The following is a 14,897-nucleotide window of genomic DNA, read 5'->3' as shown; positions in this document are numbered from 1 at the left end:
CCCCCCCCCCCCCCCCCCCAGCGGCAGTGGAGGTAACGGTACCGAAGGGCATGTACAGTACAGCAAGGGCAGCAGTACCATCCCAGCGATTGACCCGGGGCGGGGACACCGGCGGTGACATCGCCCGGCGGGGCCTTTCTTTCTTTGCTTCTTCTTCTGCAGCGGGCGGGAACAAAGGGATCCCTGCGTCCCACGCGAGCGAGGGAGGGAGAGAGAAAAAGAAAGGATGAACAGAAACAAAAAAAAAAAAAAAGAAAAAACCCACGCTCCCGCGCCTCTTTCATGCCTGATGTACCCGCCCGAGCTGCCTGTTTGGACGAAAATGCGCCCGCCTGATGCGGCCTGCTGATACTTGGGCACTTGCTTGCTCTGAGTCCGTCCGCTTGTCTCTTTCCATTTTAACCGTTTTATTCCTAATGATTATTTTAGTCCCTTACCCTCCCAAGCACGGTCGGTACTTACAGAGTACTTGGGTACCCAGGTGCTCCCTCGACTTCCCCGTCCATCTCCCACCTCCGAGGATATGCCGTCGCATCCCAGTTGCAAGCCGCGACTCCCACGGGGAGTTGCCTCTGTCTCGAGGGCAATATGGGCGCTTGAAGAGCTGAAATGAGTGCGTGGATTTCTTCGTCTTCTGCCGGTAGCAACGCGAGTGGAACGGCTGCCCGGAAATTCCGCCACCTGGATTCCTCGGCTGCCCCTGTCACCAACCCGGCGGAAGAAGCCGGCTTGCAATCGGAATAGAGCCAAACATCGCGAAAAAGGGGCTGTTTCCCACCGATATCGGAGCCCGGTTCTATAGTTGGAGAAGCCGCCTCACCTCCGCGATGGAACTCCCAATACGAACGCTATCACACGGTCCAGAGGAAGTACTCATAGGTGACTGCCATCTGCTACCTTACAAGCATAGGTTGGGCAGTTAAGTAGGTAATAGTACTCCCAAAACATGTAATCTCAACGTCATCACTTCGATCAGTTGGTACTCAACTTCCCGGTTCTCTTTTTCGTTTACACATGCGTTTCTCGCCTCTTTTGGTTCCCTCAGTCATCATAACCGACACCCCCGGACCGCCTCCGGGCTGTCCAGGCTGTCGCTCCATAATCTTCACAGGTTGCTGTACTTCTTGAAGGCGCCAATGAGGCCGCCGGTGGACGAGTCGTGGTCGGCGCCGTTGCCAGGCTCGTCGAGCTCCCTGCAACGCGAAAAAAGCACAATATTGTCAGCTCCTTGTATTCTTACACTTGGTAAGGGGGAGGGAATGGATCGGACGCACTTGAGGATCTTCTTGGCCAGTACCTTGCCCAGCTCGACGCCCCACTGGTCGAACGAGTTGATGTCCCAGACGGCTCCCTCAGTGAAGGTCAGGTGCTCGTAGTATACAATGAGCGCGCCCAGCTCGGCGGGACCGATGTGACCTCCCACTAGGATTGACGTCGTCGGTCGGTTGCCGAGGAATACCTTGTGCTGCACCAGGTCTTCGCTCACGCCCTCGGCTCGGACCTGCTCTGCCGTCTTTCCTACCATCAGGGCCTCGGCCTGCGCCAGGTAGTTGGACGCCAGCATCTTCTGGTGCACATTGTTCGAGACTGGGTTGTGGGACTTGGCCGCCAGGATGAAGTCGGTTGGGATCAGCTTGGTGCCCTGGTGCACCAGCTGGAAGAAGGAGTGCTGTGCGTTGGTGCAGGGCTCGCCGAAAAGGATCGGGCCTGTTCCGAGGCGTCTCATTTAGTACCTCCCACCTTCTCCAAGTCTCGTCCAGGGGGACGGACAGAGACTCATGCAGCCTCGCTCGTGTACTCACCCGTGGTGTACTTGGCCGTGGTGCCATCAGAGGTGACGCTCTTGCCGTTTGACTCCATGGAGAGCTGCTGCAGGTATGCCGGGAATCGGTGCAGGTATTGGTCAAACCTAATTTGCGAACCCAGGGCGGCAACACCGTTGTTAGCTTCCAACGCCCAAGTCGAACATCACCATGTACATAATCTCGTGCAACTTACGGTGCGACCAGGTGCGTCTGGGCGTTGTAAAAGTTGGAGTACCAGACGCTGAGCAGGCCGGCGAGGGCGGGGATATTCTCGCGCAGCGGTGCGGTGCGGAAGTGCTTGTCCATCTCGTGGGCTCCCTGCAGGAATTTGCGGAAGTTGTCGTAGCCAATGTACAGGGCAACGCTCAGTCCGATGGCGCTCCAGACAGAGTAGCGACCGCCAACCCAGCTCTCGAAGCCGAACATGTTTGCGCTGTCGATGCCGAACTTGGTCACCTCGCTCTCGTTGGTCGACAGAGCCACAAAGTGCTTGGCAATGTCACCCTTGCCGCCCGTCTTCTCCAGGAACCACGTCTTGGCCGTGTTGGCGTTCGTCGTCGTCTCGGCGGTGGTGAAGGTCTTGGACGCGATCAGGAACAGAGTCGTCTCGGGGTCCGAGGCCGCCAGCGCCTCGGCGATGTGAGTGCCGTCGATGTTGGACACAAAATGCAGCGTCATGCCCTTGGCGCCGTAGTGCTTGAGCGCCTCGGTGACCATGACGGGGCCCAGGTCGGAGCCACCGATGCCGACGTTGACAATATTGGTGAGCTTCTTGCCCGTGAAGCCCTTCCACTCGCCGCTGCGGACCTGCTCCGAAAAGACCTTCATGTGCTCCAGCACCTCGTTGACGCCGCCCTTGGCGCCCATGACATCAGCACCGTCCACCGTCATGCTCCACGGCTCGGCGCCGACGTTGCGCAACGCGGCGTGGTAGACGGCCCGGTCCTCGGTAAAGTTGATCTTCTCGCCCTTGAACATGGCCTCGCGCTTCTTCTCCAGCCCGGCCTGCTCGGCGAGCTTAACCAAAAGATCGAGTGTCTCGCTGGTCACAAGGTTCTTAGAAAAGTCGAAGAGAATGTCGGTATCGCCTGGGCATGACGACGCCGTGGACGGCAGCTTGAAGGTGCGCGTGAACTTTGAGAAGCGCTCGGGGTCCGAGGCGAAGGCCTCCTTCAGTACAAAGCTCTTGCCGACCGAGTCGCGGTGGGCCTGGAGCTCGGCCCACGCGGGCAGGGAGCTTGCTTGAGGCATTTTGAATGGGAGCTCGGTGATTTCCAACGCTTGAAGAGAAATATAGACTAGTGTCTCGAGGAAGGGGGCTCGTCGTGTCGTGAGCTGCTGCTGCTCTCGGTGGCGGGGTCGGGGGTGGTCAGTCAATCTGATATGTGTTCGAGTCTTGGTTAGATACCAGAGCTGTCACGATATACACAGTAGAACGTGAGGTCCTCCGGCGGGTGGGGTGCGGGGGCGATGGATGTCGTGGAGGCTCCCCGGGGTTATGTAGGTCCCGCCGTGGTCGACGAGTGACGTGACATTGGCGTGACATAATCGCCCCCGGCCCTCCTGCCGGCGAGTGGGTTGCGGCGTCATCCACGACAACCTTAGGAGCTTGGAAATCCATCCGCCCACGTAGGAGGGACTCGGGGTGGCATTGCATCGCATGCCTGCCCCGAGAGGATCTTCGGCCAGGTTGGCTGCACTTTGGTTTCACGTACCGGCACCGCGAGGTTTCAAGACAAAACCGTGAGTATGACGCCTGGCAGGGACTTTGGGTCAGCCTCAGGATAGCGCTTTGCATGAAGCCAGAGGAGTTTTTGCACTGAGCTCCATTGGCATTCGTCCATTGGCATTCGCCGGCAGCAGCTCTGTCCATTCACCCATGCGTATGAGGGATTTTGCATGGTGAGTAAAAATAGGAGACCAGAGGTAGAAACCTGTCGAGCTGGCCTGCTACTCCACCCATCACCTTCATCGAGCCTTTACAGCTGGATAGGCCTGTCTAGAAACGTTGATAAGAATCTGGGAGCTAGCTTACCTTCTGCCCGGGTGCACTGAGCCAACTTGCCCGGTGTCTTGAGGAATTAAGGCAGGGTGAAAGAGGGCCGGAGGCGTTTAGGTGAGAGATGCCCCCAATTTCAAGTCCAATGCAAAGAAAAACAGATTCAATACGGCAGGTTGTCTAGACCTTTTGTGCTGAGGGATTAACATATCTGAGCTTCGCATCCAGTCCAGCCGCTCCATTGGCGTAGCTGGAAGCATTCACGTCGGCGGGGCTGAAGCCCACCTGCAGCCACCCCACCCTCGATTGGAGGGTCCAACGTCACTTCATGCTGCTGCCCCGCCGTTCCCCTGGCGGGGTCAACGTTGGATGACTAAGGTGGTGCCGAGCCCTACAGACGTCTATCACAAAGCCCTCCGTTGCGGAGTTAAACGGCTTCTGTATGGAGGATGAAATGAGATCAGGTAGGAGTCGTTTGTACATGAGATTCCCTTTTTTACGTAGACTAATACTTTGTTTTCCTCTTAAACTTATTCATGCTGCTTTTCAATGATCCCGCTCCAAGCACATCTGCCATCATCATCGCCAAGGCGAAGCCTCTTCCCCTTGACGCATAATCCCGTCACCATGGCCATAGCAGGCCGGCGAGATCGCCGGGTCGCCGGGTCGCCGATATGGGCTTAGCCGCAGGGCGTCTCGCAAGGTCCTGCAAGGGCGGACCGACAAGTTTTACGGCAGACACGTGAAGCCCGATGTGTATTTTCTAAAAGTGCCGGAGAATAGTTGACAACCAAATCTCGCGTGTGCGCACTTAGTCAGACTCACTGGCTGTGTACCGCGTGCTCAACGCCCCTTCGTCGCTAGGGTATCTACACTGGTCTTTTGCTATCCGCATCCTCCTCTTTAATCTTGGTGGACAGCGGCAAATTGGTTGAATTGACAGCAAAAACAAATGGCGCAGCAGATGAACACCAACATGGGATAGTCAGAAAGAGGCAGAGAAAAAAGCTGCGACGTAGGAAGTACACTAAAAAAATCCACCGACTGCCAAAGCCGAGAATGAAAAACAAGAGAAGAAAAGATCGAGCAGATTTCCCCGGAGCGTGAACAAGTCCTGACTCCTAAGGTATTGCGGGAAATTCTGCGAGTATATCAATGGTGGCTGAAAAAGCAAGCGAAAACTTCATATTGCCCGTGGGTTCATACGATTGGGAAAATGAGCTTGCCAGAAAATCTGAAATTCCAACCCAGTCCATGAGGACGTCATGTCGACTGCTGTCGTGAATTGCATTCCCAGATGCGCAGAGATCCATGCCAAGTCCCCGAATTTTATCGCAGACCAGTATGACGGAACCAGCCAAGACCGTTGATGCCTCGAAGAGTCGAGACCGGGCCCGATGGGCAGGAGTGGCAATAGCCTTGGGAAGGCATTCAGAAAGAAAGGGAGATACAGCACCAAAGCATGCGTCTTGGATGCGAACCTCGTCTTTCTTGTCGTTCTTCATTGTCTTTATCGGCCGCCCTGCAGGCTGCCAACGAAGGACGGGTCCTTGACACTGCCACCAGCGTCATCCAGACCGGCGATCGGCCGGTTGTAGCTAAAGCCTTGGAACTGGTCCTGCATGGTCTGCGACAGGACTGGTCCCTCGACGTACGAGTCCTGGGGCGCCTCCGACGTGAACTCGGGATCGAAATTGGTGGTATCGAGAGCATTGGCCTAGACACACGAGACACACAAGGTCAGTAGAGTCCAACGTGTTGGTAGGCACGTCGTCCGAAGGCGCGCAACTAGCTGCTTCGGGGGGATCAAGGGGAGGGGATCTAGCGAAACGTACAACGCTGGGCTTGAAAGCCGGCTCATACTTCCGCTGCAGGAGCTTTCGCCAGTCTATGGCGTGGAAGAAGGGGTGTGACTTGATCTCAGCTGCGCCGCGGCCCCGCTCTGGCGAACCAAGCCGGGTCTTGGGATCCCGATCCAGCAGCTTCCTCAGCAGGTCCTGCGCGGCTGGAGGCACTATCTCAGGGCCAGGGAAGTCGAGAGGCTGGTAGAGGATCTTCTTGTACATCTCGTTCGTGTTCTCGTCGTAGAATGGAGGAAGGCCCGTCAGCATCTCGTAGAGAAGCACACCGAGAGTCCACCAGTCGACCGCCTTGTCGTAGCCTTTGCCCTCGAGCAGCTCGGGTGCCAAGTACTCGGGCGTGCCGCAGAAGGTGTTGGTCTGGTCCTCGTCCTTCATGTCGAGCTTGCAGAGGCCAAAGTCACACAGCGCGATGTGGCCCTGGTAGTCGAGCAGAATATTCTCGGGCTTAAGATCGCGGTATACGACATTGAAGCCGTGGAGGCACTCGAGAGCACAGATCAGCTCCGCAGTGTAGAAGCGCGAGCGGTTAACGTCAAAGCGCTGCTCCTTCTGCAGATGGTGGAACAGCTCGCCGCCGTTGACGAAGGCGAGCACGAAGTAGAGCTTCTCGGGCGACTGGAAGGCGAACTTGAGCGGGACGATGAAAGGATTGTTGATCTGCGCCAGGACAGAGCGCTCGGCAAGGGTATGCGTCACCTCGGACCTCGAGATGATGTGTGCCTTGCGGATGGTCTTGAGGGCATAGATTCGGTTGGTGTCCTGCTTGCGGACCTGCATGACCTTTCCGAAGCTGCCCTTGCCCACGACCTTGAGCAGCTCAAAGTCCTCGTCCAGCTTGAGCTTTCCCGTACGGTTAGCGACGAACTCGACTCCGATCTTGAGTTTGCCCGTGCCGTACTGCACGTCCGCCCACTCGACCCCGCTGAAACCCAACGCCCGCTGCTTCTTCTCGAATTCGGCCATGGCCTTCTCCTTGTCCTTTTTGCTCATCTTGGGGTCCTCGGCGAATTGTTGCTTCTCCTCGAACCGCGGGTTAATGCGACAGACGCCGAGGAAGATATCCTGGCTCCGGCCTGAACCCGGCGGGGCATTCGGATTTCGGATATAAAGATGGATGGTGAGCTCGGTTACGCGCGACACATCGAATTTGTACTGCGTGTTGGAACCGGCCCAGAGCGGGTTGTCGGGCGAGCCCTCGACCGAGTTGACGAAGACCTGGACCTTGTCGAAATCGATCAGGGCGTAGGGCATGTACTTGCCCGAGAAGCGGCCGTGGTTCGTAGGGAGTGGGCCGAAGCCACCACCCGACGTCTGCGGCCTGCCGTTCGAGTAGGTGGGGGACTTTTGCGAGGAGCCCGGGCGGACAGAGCCGGCGACGCCGAAGCCATTTCCGGTAGAGACCGAGGACTGGTGGTTGGAGGCGCTGAAAGCGGCCCGGTGCTGTTCTGGGAGGGAGAAGCCCTGGCCCTCGTGCAGGGTTACGACGAGGATTCCGGGTTTCGACGGCTTGACAACGGGGGCCTGGGTGAGGGTTTCTATGGCTGAATACACCGCCACCGGGCTTGTTAGACAGAAGCAAGGGTTGACCAAAGCATGATGCGGTCTGAAGGTCCTAGAGATATTTACCGATGTTGCTCTCGCTAGTCGGGGTGGCCGCGCCCGAGATGCTCCCGGCGCCCTTCTCATCACCTCCCTCGCCGCTCTTGTCGGTGATGGTAGATGTCGAAGGTGAGCGGGAGAATGTGTTGGAGAGCGTGGTTGTCAGGTGTGTCTCCTTGAGCTCTGCGGCAGGCTTTGGTCAGCACAACAACATTCCAGAGCACGACTGAGACCCGTTTCCATTCATGTGACGAGATGGCAATCCGACGAGGGCAGCGGGCGGCCCCAAGGGTCGACATGGCGCCTCGAGGAGTGCGGGGGATCAAGGCAAAGATTGACCTACTCTTGGTCAACCTCCAAGACATGGTGGGCAACGCGGTGGCGGGAGCCGGACGTGAACGACGGGAGGAAAGGAAATACGGCGGCTAAGGATGCGGTGGAAGCCTAATGAGAGAGGAATGCCTTCCACAGGAAGGGTTGTGGTTGGGGAGAGAGAAGGTTGAGGGAATTCGACGGCCGGATTGCTGGGCTGGATTGACGACGTTGGAGGACCAGACCGTGCGAAGAAGTTGGCGTCAGTGGGTGGGTGGAAATGTCGGCCGCGCAGGCTGGACTGGGCTGCTGCCGCAGGAGGGTCTGGTCTGGGTCAAGCTGGTCGGGCCCGGGGTTCGGGGACGGTCAACAGGCACAGGGTGGAGGGTGGAGGGGTGCTGCACGGTCATCCAATCCAGTCCCAGAAGCGCGGGAAGGCCGTGAGTCGTTCTTTGTTAGCGGGTTAGGCTTGACACAGTGTGACTGCTCGGTGTCGACCGAGAAGGATTCGCTGATGAGAATGGAGCGAACAGCCTGGTCGCCTTGAGCTGCAGCATAAAGGAATTCAATGTTCACTATTGCATTCAGTCCAGCAGTGAATGGGTAATGTAGACCTGCAAGCGCTTACGAGGCTGCAACAATGGATAGCTGGATGTCAAGGCCGATTCTATTCCAATCTAGCTTCTTTTCCTGCCGCATACTGGGGCATCTCTATTTCGCTTGCCACAGGGGACCACGCCAGGGTCTCGTGGAGGCTTCGGCGCCCTGAAAAGAAAAGAAAAAGGAGCTGAAACCGCAGCATGGAACGGATCGCGGCGGCGACGTGTCGGTCCTCCCCACAAAGGGGAGCCAGCCCAGCACGGGCTTTCCGCTGTTCGCAGTCGGTGCCCCTTGGCTTGCTCTCTCCCAGGCCGGCCTCACCGTTATTCACCAGATCGCTACCACACTCTAACTCAACCCGGCTTCTCACATTTGCTGGCCATGTATCGCCGGCGGACGGTCGTTTTAGCATCTAGGCAGGTCCCGTTCAGGGGCTGGACCAACTCAAGGGCTTAATTCAACATCGCAGGATCGCACAGCTGACTGTTGAGCATACCGTGCGTATTGGCCACAAACCACTCGGGGCTTGGCCCGGCTAACGGCAGCTACGTTTTCCGACGCGACAACATGTCTCCTTGGCTTGCCCCTGACGGTGGGCTGGTCGTGGCTTTGCGACGAGAACCTCGTACTCAGCGTGAAGGCGCTTGAAGCGTCCAAGGGCTTCCCCTTTTTGTCTCCTTTTTTTCCTGCAGCTTTGTTTGCTTTGGTATTTGGTCGTCTTCAATGAGTTGACTTGATTGCGCGTCTTCTCACAGCCTCTCCTAGCTCCACGGCTCCCCAGCGAGCGATGGCCATTTCACTCCCACGCGGGTTCCCCTTTTTAGATTTCGGCGCCAAGCCATTGACTTTCCTTTTTTTTTCTCCCCTTGCATGATTTTTTCTTGCTATCCTTGACGACAGTGTCGATCAGCGCGTTGGGCCTTGGTAATCCTAAATCTTGCACATCACGACTTGTTTTCACAGCCGCAGTTCTGCTAAATCAGCAATTCGGCCCGAGTGCTCAGCCCGGCGAGGCTGATGCCACGCAGTGCTCTTGAATGGGCACGAGCGATGAAAACAACCCCGCTTCATTGTGATCAATCGGCTATGTAATTCAGTGTTCATTGATCTTGGCGATGGATAGCCCCTGGCTTGCCATTGCTAGTTGTGGACGGGATAGGATTCTTTAGCAATGAAAAGAAAAGAAGAAGAAAATTTTGCCACCTCACATGGACACCGTAAGGGTGCTCCTAACAATGCGAGAGATGAACAGCCTGGTGCGGTGGTGGGACACTTGATACTGAGAAGCTTCAGAAGCTCTCCACTCTACCATTCCCTAGCGGCGGTGCTATTTCCAGCCCAGGGAGCCTCTCGTGTTCATCCACGTCCATCCATGTCAGGTCGCCTCCCTTCTCGACTCGATCCAACGTCGCTTTTGATATGCCGATGCCATAACCGGCCAGACTGATCTATCCCGCGCGCCGGACGCGGCGAGGGCACCGGCATATCCCCTCCTTCGGTGGGCGTGGGCAAGGAACAGCTCGTGGAGACAAAACACGCAATCGACGAGTGTCTCGGTCTCTTGTTGTTGGACACGAGGCAGTTCGCGGTCTCCATATGCGGCAGCTCGGTAGCCTTATCGAGTATCAAGACCACAACCCCGCAAATTTAAACAGTCGCGGGTCTGCCGCCAAGCACAACCTCAAATACTTGCCCAGCGAAGGTCCGAATGGCTCCCAACTCCCAAGCAACAGGCCGTGTCACACCTCACGCGCGTGCCATCGAGCCTGCCTTCCGCTTTGGTTCCTTTAATCACCTCTGTGGTTTCGCCTGCAATCACCTATATCACCCGTTTCACACTTCTTTTCTACCTGAAAGACACGCGATTCGTCCTGTCCATGCACGTCCAACGCCATACCCTAGTCTCTACATTGTCGTTGTCATCATGTGTATGGACTAATTGCAAGGCAATCGTTGTCTCTTTTTTGTCCTTGCATTTTATCATCGGAATTTCGCTCCTAGTCGCATATGGTAGGCGCAGCACTCCAGAGCGAGCTTTCCGAAGTCTGCCCAGGTCGCCTATCAGGAGGCCGGGAGCTGGCGAGGTTCACACGACTTCACGTAATACTAGAAGTATCTGGCTGGACCTATCAATCCAACCCACCATTTTGTAAATGTGGCCATTTCATATAGATGCACGTAGTCCGCCAAGCGATAGGCCCAGCCAACCAGGATGTTACATGTGATGCATTTTGGCCGCAAGCCAGTTGTTTACACACCGTGCGGCCCAGCCAGCCTGTCCCCGCAGCGATTCCCGTCGCTTGACGGAGGTGCTATGCTCCCCTATCTGTCTGCTCTGTGACGAGAGCTCCCTTTGCAAACATAAAGTTGCGGTCCCAGCCAAGCATCACATTCCCACGAAGTTCACAGCAGACTCAAGGTATCTGGCCCGCCGAGGTTGGTCGTAACCATGATGGCTGTGGTGAGCACTTCGGTCAAGGTTATCGCGAAATGCAAGCATTTTTTGGAGACCCAGGAGGGCACCAGGGGGGCTGCAGGAGAGATCAGTCAGATTCGAATCACCAGATTTTGAAGCGTCAGGAGAACCGCACAGGCGAGTGGGTTCTCGGCACCGACGAATGGATCTTGGTTTGGCGGCAGCCCGCTATCTACACGGACACTGCAGCTTCGTGGCATTCCCGGGCTGGCAGGACCTCCATAGCCCCTTTTCTGACCGGAAAGTTCAAAGCCTATTGTGAACGAACCGCGTTCAACGAGCGTAGATGTCTCTACTCTTCCTACTGTAACAGCCATGGCGACGCTTCATTGGATTACCAGCCAGCGCTGTCGAGTCCGCAAGCTCAACGAGCTTCCGGAAGCTTTCATCGCATCCCACGACTAGAATTCTCTCTACATGATCGTCAGTACTGCCATGAAGGCCAACCGAGACGGCATGCTTATTTCCCTGTGAGACCTCCTGACATTGTACAGCTACGAAAATCTCCGGCTGCTTACCACCAGCAAAAGTACATAGAAACCGAGTGCTCTCCGAGAGTATGCCAAGATAGATATGGTGTATACGTTTCGGCAGCCCCGAACCAGTGGGCAACCCGGGCTAGTTGGAAATCTGGTCTGACGACGAAATCCACATGGCGATAAGTGGACGGGGCCTTACCAATGTATACGAGAAGGCGCTCTCCTGTTTTGGTTCCTCCGTTGCTTCTCAAGAACTCGTTTGTCGACCTTTTTTTAGGGATTTATTCTTCCCCGTAGAAGCTCTATAGACATTGTGTCAGCTAGATCTTGTCTTGAGAAAAGGGACGGTAGGCAACATCCGACAAATATTGGAGGTGCTTCAAAAGAACCTAGAGGAGACCTACAGGTAGATCTTCCTAACCATCGACCGTGATGACTGACCAGTCCTTCACACCATCCTCTTTTGGATTCGTGGGCATGGCGAGCTTTTCGTGGTAAGCGGCTAGACCAGCCGCATCCTTTCAAAGCTGTTCTGAAGTTCCCTGAAGCATGTCCTACGGCTGGGTCACTCCACCTAACTTTGCCGCCGAAGAATTTTTCGGCCATTTCGGTATAGTACCGAATCACCAGGCATCATATGCAGCTATTCGATACGCTGAGCCTTCCAAGGAAGGAGAAACCTCTCCGCTGGGAGTATATGACCATGGGGCTGCCACATTCTCTTGTCCCCGAGCTCCTCGACCTAGAGCGCATCGAAAAAAATCAGTCCTACACACTTTGCCATCACGGAAGGTTCTCTTGCTGGGGGTTTCTAAAGCCAATCTTCAGGATTCACGGCAGTGTACCCGAGGGCCACTTCCCGTACGATATCTATCGGGGAGGCCTTGGTGCCTACCACTCACTCGAGGCAGTCTTCCTTTTCTCGCTTCAGTATAGCCAAGCCATTTATTTGCTCACAGCGCTTTGGAAACGGAAACCAACTCCTGCGGCATGTTGACCACAACGGGAAGCGTGTCTATTACTTCAACGAATGGCGCTATTGTGATAGCAGACACTTTAATTCTCCGGGAGGCCGGGAATACGATGTCCTACAGCCCACACAGACAAAATAACCACCACGGTTCATTCCAACATCTACGAGCTTCATTTGTCGAAATGTAGTGGCTGAGGATGACCGCTCCGTTTATCGAGGGCCTAAGCCTCGAAGAGACCATCTAAGCTTCATTTGTGTACAAAGTACTGCGCGCGACGAGCCGCGACGAGCCGGACTCTGGCTCCAAAGCGCCAAACCGCGTGCCTGAAGCAGCAATCTCATACGGAACCCTCGTAGATGTAGGCCTTGAGAGTAGCTGGATGCATGAGATCCTCCTATCCCTCTCGCCTAGGCCTCCAGATGGCGTAAAACTGCGTCTCCTTCTGCCGATCCAGGACGGACTACAGAGGTTCGGCCCCCACCACGTTGGGACGCTTTTTGATGCTACCCTGATGACAAAACATCGGTACTGCCCCGCAGGGGATGAGCCCGATCCAGAAGGATTATGCTGGCTTTTGGTGCCCGTAGCCGGCGCCGCCTGAACTACGAAGCCTCTCTCTTCAATGTGTACTGGCATTTCGATGACTGTGGCCCTGTTGTGGTTCTACTGTCTATTGGGGCGCTCCCCAAAAAAACACGGACGTGAAAATGCATGGATCAGGAATCCAGGAAGCCACCATGATACAGTAACCCCCGAGACACGGCAATGGGTTTCATTGCAAGGCTGGAGAGAGCAGGGAGCCGAAGGGGTTCCGCCTATGTCCGGGAAAGGACTGCAACGGCGCCCGGCTCGGAGTATACAACTTACGAGCCCATTGGATGGACCGGCGATAGCATGTCGTTGCGCCCGGGTCCATTTCCAAGGATGTCACGAGCGCTGTGCCCGCCAATAACGTCACATGTTTCGGGATGATGGAGGAGGCGCCGGGGGGCGGAGGGCAATGCAGAACAGCGATGCGGGAAACCATAGATCGTCAGTGATACTGCATGAAGGGAGCAGATGGGCTTGAGACATGGACGTGGGAGCGGCTTGGCGGGATGGACCTGACCACGCTGACGACCAAACAGAACGGGGTCTCGCAGGCCAACATGGCACGACACGGGCGGGCGTGGCGCACTGCATGCCCGCAATGGCGCGCTACCTGCTACCAAATGTGCCGAGCCACTGGCTCTCATATCTCCCGGGCGAAACAGAAGAACAAAGGACGGAGGAAGGGCTGGCGGCTGAGGGGGCGCAGCAATGGTTGTGACTGAAAGCACGTGAGCGCTGCCTACCAGATAAGCACCCGACTTCTGAGTCTTGTTGGAGCCCCAATATGCAGACGGCAACAGGCCGTTGGCTGGACCAACAAACGTCGGCGCGTGGCCTCCACCAGACGATTATAATGACAAGACACGACCCCTCGTGTCACCACTGCTACCACATCAACCAAGACGAGCCAAGTGCACCGAGGGGCTGCGACCAAGTCGGATGGTGGAAGTGGGAGGTGAGTCGGAGACGGGATTTGATACAGAGTCTACAAGTCCCTGTGTGGCGTGGCTAATCATGATGAAGGGAATATTACATTGCCCGGCGACTGTGAAAGGAAAAGAGACGAGGGAGATAGACACCAGGATAGGCGGGAGCAATGTTAATGGTGGGCCTGCAAGCGATGAAATGGCTTGGCGTGGACAAACTTGGAAGACAGCACTTGGTCGGTGTGTGAATTGATACTTTGGCGTTGAGATCTGGATGCCAAGCAGCGCGGATAGTGGCAGTGCTCGAAATGAGATGGGGCGACGGAGATGGGTGATGAAGATGGGTGATGGAGATGTGCGATTGAGATGTGCGTGGGGAGCCACTCATGCATTGGACCCCATCTTGGTGTGGGACCGCTGACCGAGAGAGGACAAAAAAGGCGGTGATCAAGGCAGATGCGACGGCGGGCGAGCAGAAAAGGAACCTGAGGGAAAAGAAAAGGGGAAAAGATGGCCAAAAGGATCGGGATTGGCCCGCAGATGGTGGGAAAGTCGACAGCCAGTCATGGCAAAACAGGGCGGCCGCCTCACTTTTCTGCAGCAATTTTGAGCCAATGACGTGGGCACCGGCACCTGAGTCGATGCGACACCCGGATGGGGAAGGAACGGGGCATTGACACCCACCAGACGACACCTTGATTCCAAGGCCAAAACGGCCACGCTGGCAGGCACCCGCACCCACCCGCCAGTGAGCCTGATCCCTGAAAGGTGTGAGTGCGGCCCCGTGCCATCCTGACCTGGGGCTCCTTCTTGCTCAATCCAGTAAAGGGCGACTTGGGTCGTAGAGTGGCTGCAGTCTTTCTGATGCGCTGGCAGACTGGGAGCATCCCGGCTGGTGCCCACGGGTGCCCTGGTGCCTGCCGCTCAGACATTGGTCTGTTGTGTTGTCAAAGTTTACTGGCAAAGAGGGCGCTGCTCAAACGCCTGCTAATCCCAAATATGCCTGCGCTAGCGAGCGACTGACTGAGCCCGCGCGCATCCATCGAGCCAAGCTGGGCGGCAGTACGGACACAACATGACAGGACACGCACGACCGTCCATCAAGCGCGGGGTGCCGTTGTGGAGCCGTGCAACGTCTGCATGTATGTAGGCAGTTGTGATAGATGATCGATAAGGCCTCACAGAAGACCCTTGGTAGGTAACCGCCGCCATTGACTCCTTCGAGCCGGTTGGACTGCGAGGCGCACTTTGTCCGCAGAGTAGAAAAAAAAAAA

At 56.2% G+C, this 14,897-nt stretch overlaps 5 protein-coding genes across 5 annotated transcripts in view; all 5 read right to left on the bottom strand.

The window, feature by feature from the left end:
• Nucleotides 1–269: 269 nt before the first annotated feature.
• On the bottom strand, nucleotides 270–3,360 carry GGTG_06466 (glucose-6-phosphate isomerase). Its single transcript, XM_009224283.1, has 4 exons — nucleotides 1,999–3,360; nucleotides 1,803–1,909; nucleotides 1,275–1,707; nucleotides 270–1,193 (listed from the first exon to the last, which is right to left on the bottom strand). Exons 1-4 carry the CDS (start codon nucleotides 3,054–3,056, stop codon nucleotides 1,106–1,108), a joined length of 1,686 nt encoding a protein of 561 aa, XP_009222547.1. The 5' UTR covers nucleotides 3,057–3,360; the 3' UTR covers nucleotides 270–1,105.
• Nucleotides 3,361–4,271: 911 nt separating this feature from the next.
• GGTG_06465 (AGC/AKT protein kinase) lies at nucleotides 4,272–7,808 on the bottom strand. Its single transcript, XM_009224282.1, has 4 exons — nucleotides 7,609–7,808; nucleotides 7,293–7,448; nucleotides 5,640–7,207; nucleotides 4,272–5,521 (listed from the first exon to the last, which is right to left on the bottom strand). The coding sequence occupies exons 1-4, from the start codon at nucleotides 7,628–7,630 to the stop codon at nucleotides 5,315–5,317; spliced, it is 1,953 nt and encodes a 650-aa protein (XP_009222546.1). The 5' UTR covers nucleotides 7,631–7,808; the 3' UTR covers nucleotides 4,272–5,314.
• A 3,605-nt stretch (nucleotides 7,809–11,413) lies between these two features.
• GGTG_06464 (hypothetical protein) lies at nucleotides 11,414–11,738 on the bottom strand (the record flags this gene model as incomplete). Its single annotated transcript, XM_009224281.1, has 2 exons — nucleotides 11,414–11,434; nucleotides 11,574–11,738. 2 exons carry the CDS (start codon nucleotides 11,736–11,738, stop codon nucleotides 11,414–11,416), a joined length of 186 nt encoding a protein of 61 aa, XP_009222545.1.
• Nucleotides 11,739–12,278: 540 nt separating this feature from the next.
• On the bottom strand, nucleotides 12,279–12,861 carry GGTG_06463 (hypothetical protein). Its single transcript, XM_009224280.1, has one exon. It carries the CDS (start codon nucleotides 12,740–12,742, stop codon nucleotides 12,347–12,349), a length of 396 nt encoding a protein of 131 aa, XP_009222544.1. The 5' UTR covers nucleotides 12,743–12,861; the 3' UTR covers nucleotides 12,279–12,346.
• Nucleotides 12,862–14,431: 1,570 nt separating this feature from the next.
• The window catches only part of GGTG_06462 (hypothetical protein), a gene marked incomplete at its 5' end in the record, with an annotated part of 1,501 nt that continues 1,035 nt past the window's right edge, over nucleotides 14,432–14,897 (bottom strand). The window contains 2 exons of the mRNA XM_009224279.1: nucleotides 14,432–14,559; nucleotides 14,715–14,759. Of these exons, the coding sequence (XP_009222543.1) occupies nucleotides 14,438–14,559; nucleotides 14,715–14,759 (167 nt within the window). The 3' untranslated portion in view covers nucleotides 14,432–14,437. The remainder of the gene's footprint in view (nucleotides 14,560–14,714; nucleotides 14,760–14,897) is intronic.

This window comes from Gaeumannomyces tritici, assembly GCF_000145635.1.
Source record: "Gaeumannomyces tritici R3-111a-1 unplaced genomic scaffold supercont2.3, whole genome shotgun sequence".
Lineage (NCBI taxonomy): Eukaryota > Fungi > Ascomycota > Sordariomycetes > Magnaporthales > Magnaporthaceae > Gaeumannomyces > Gaeumannomyces tritici.
The sequence above is the reverse complement of the archived record's forward strand: the minus strand, read 5'-3'. Positions and strand labels throughout refer to the sequence as shown.

Coding starts and splice junctions, on each gene's coding strand:
- GGTG_06466 (XM_009224283.1), bottom strand. CDS start 3,056: ATGCCTCAAGCAAGCTCCCTGCCCGCGTGGGCCGAGCTCCAGGCCCAC. Junction 1,910..1,998: donor CAGACGCACCTGGTCGCACC/GTAAGTTGCACG, acceptor TTCGCAAATTAG/GTTTGACCAATACCTGCACC. Junction 1,708..1,802: donor CACGGCCAAGTACACCACGG/GTGAGTACACGA, acceptor GCCTCGGAACAG/GCCCGATCCTTTTCGGCGAG.
- GGTG_06465 (XM_009224282.1), bottom strand. CDS start 7,630: ATGTCTTGGAGGTTGACCAAGA. Junction 7,208..7,292: donor GACTAGCGAGAGCAACATCG/GTAAATATCTCT, acceptor CGGTGTATTCAG/CCATAGAAACCCTCACCCAG. Junction 5,522..5,639: donor CGGCTTTCAAGCCCAGCGTT/GTACGTTTCGCT, acceptor TCGTGTGTCTAG/GCCAATGCTCTCGATACCAC.
- GGTG_06463 (XM_009224280.1), bottom strand. CDS start 12,742: ATGCCAGTACACATTGAAGAGAGAGGCTTCGTAGTTCAGGCGGCGCCG.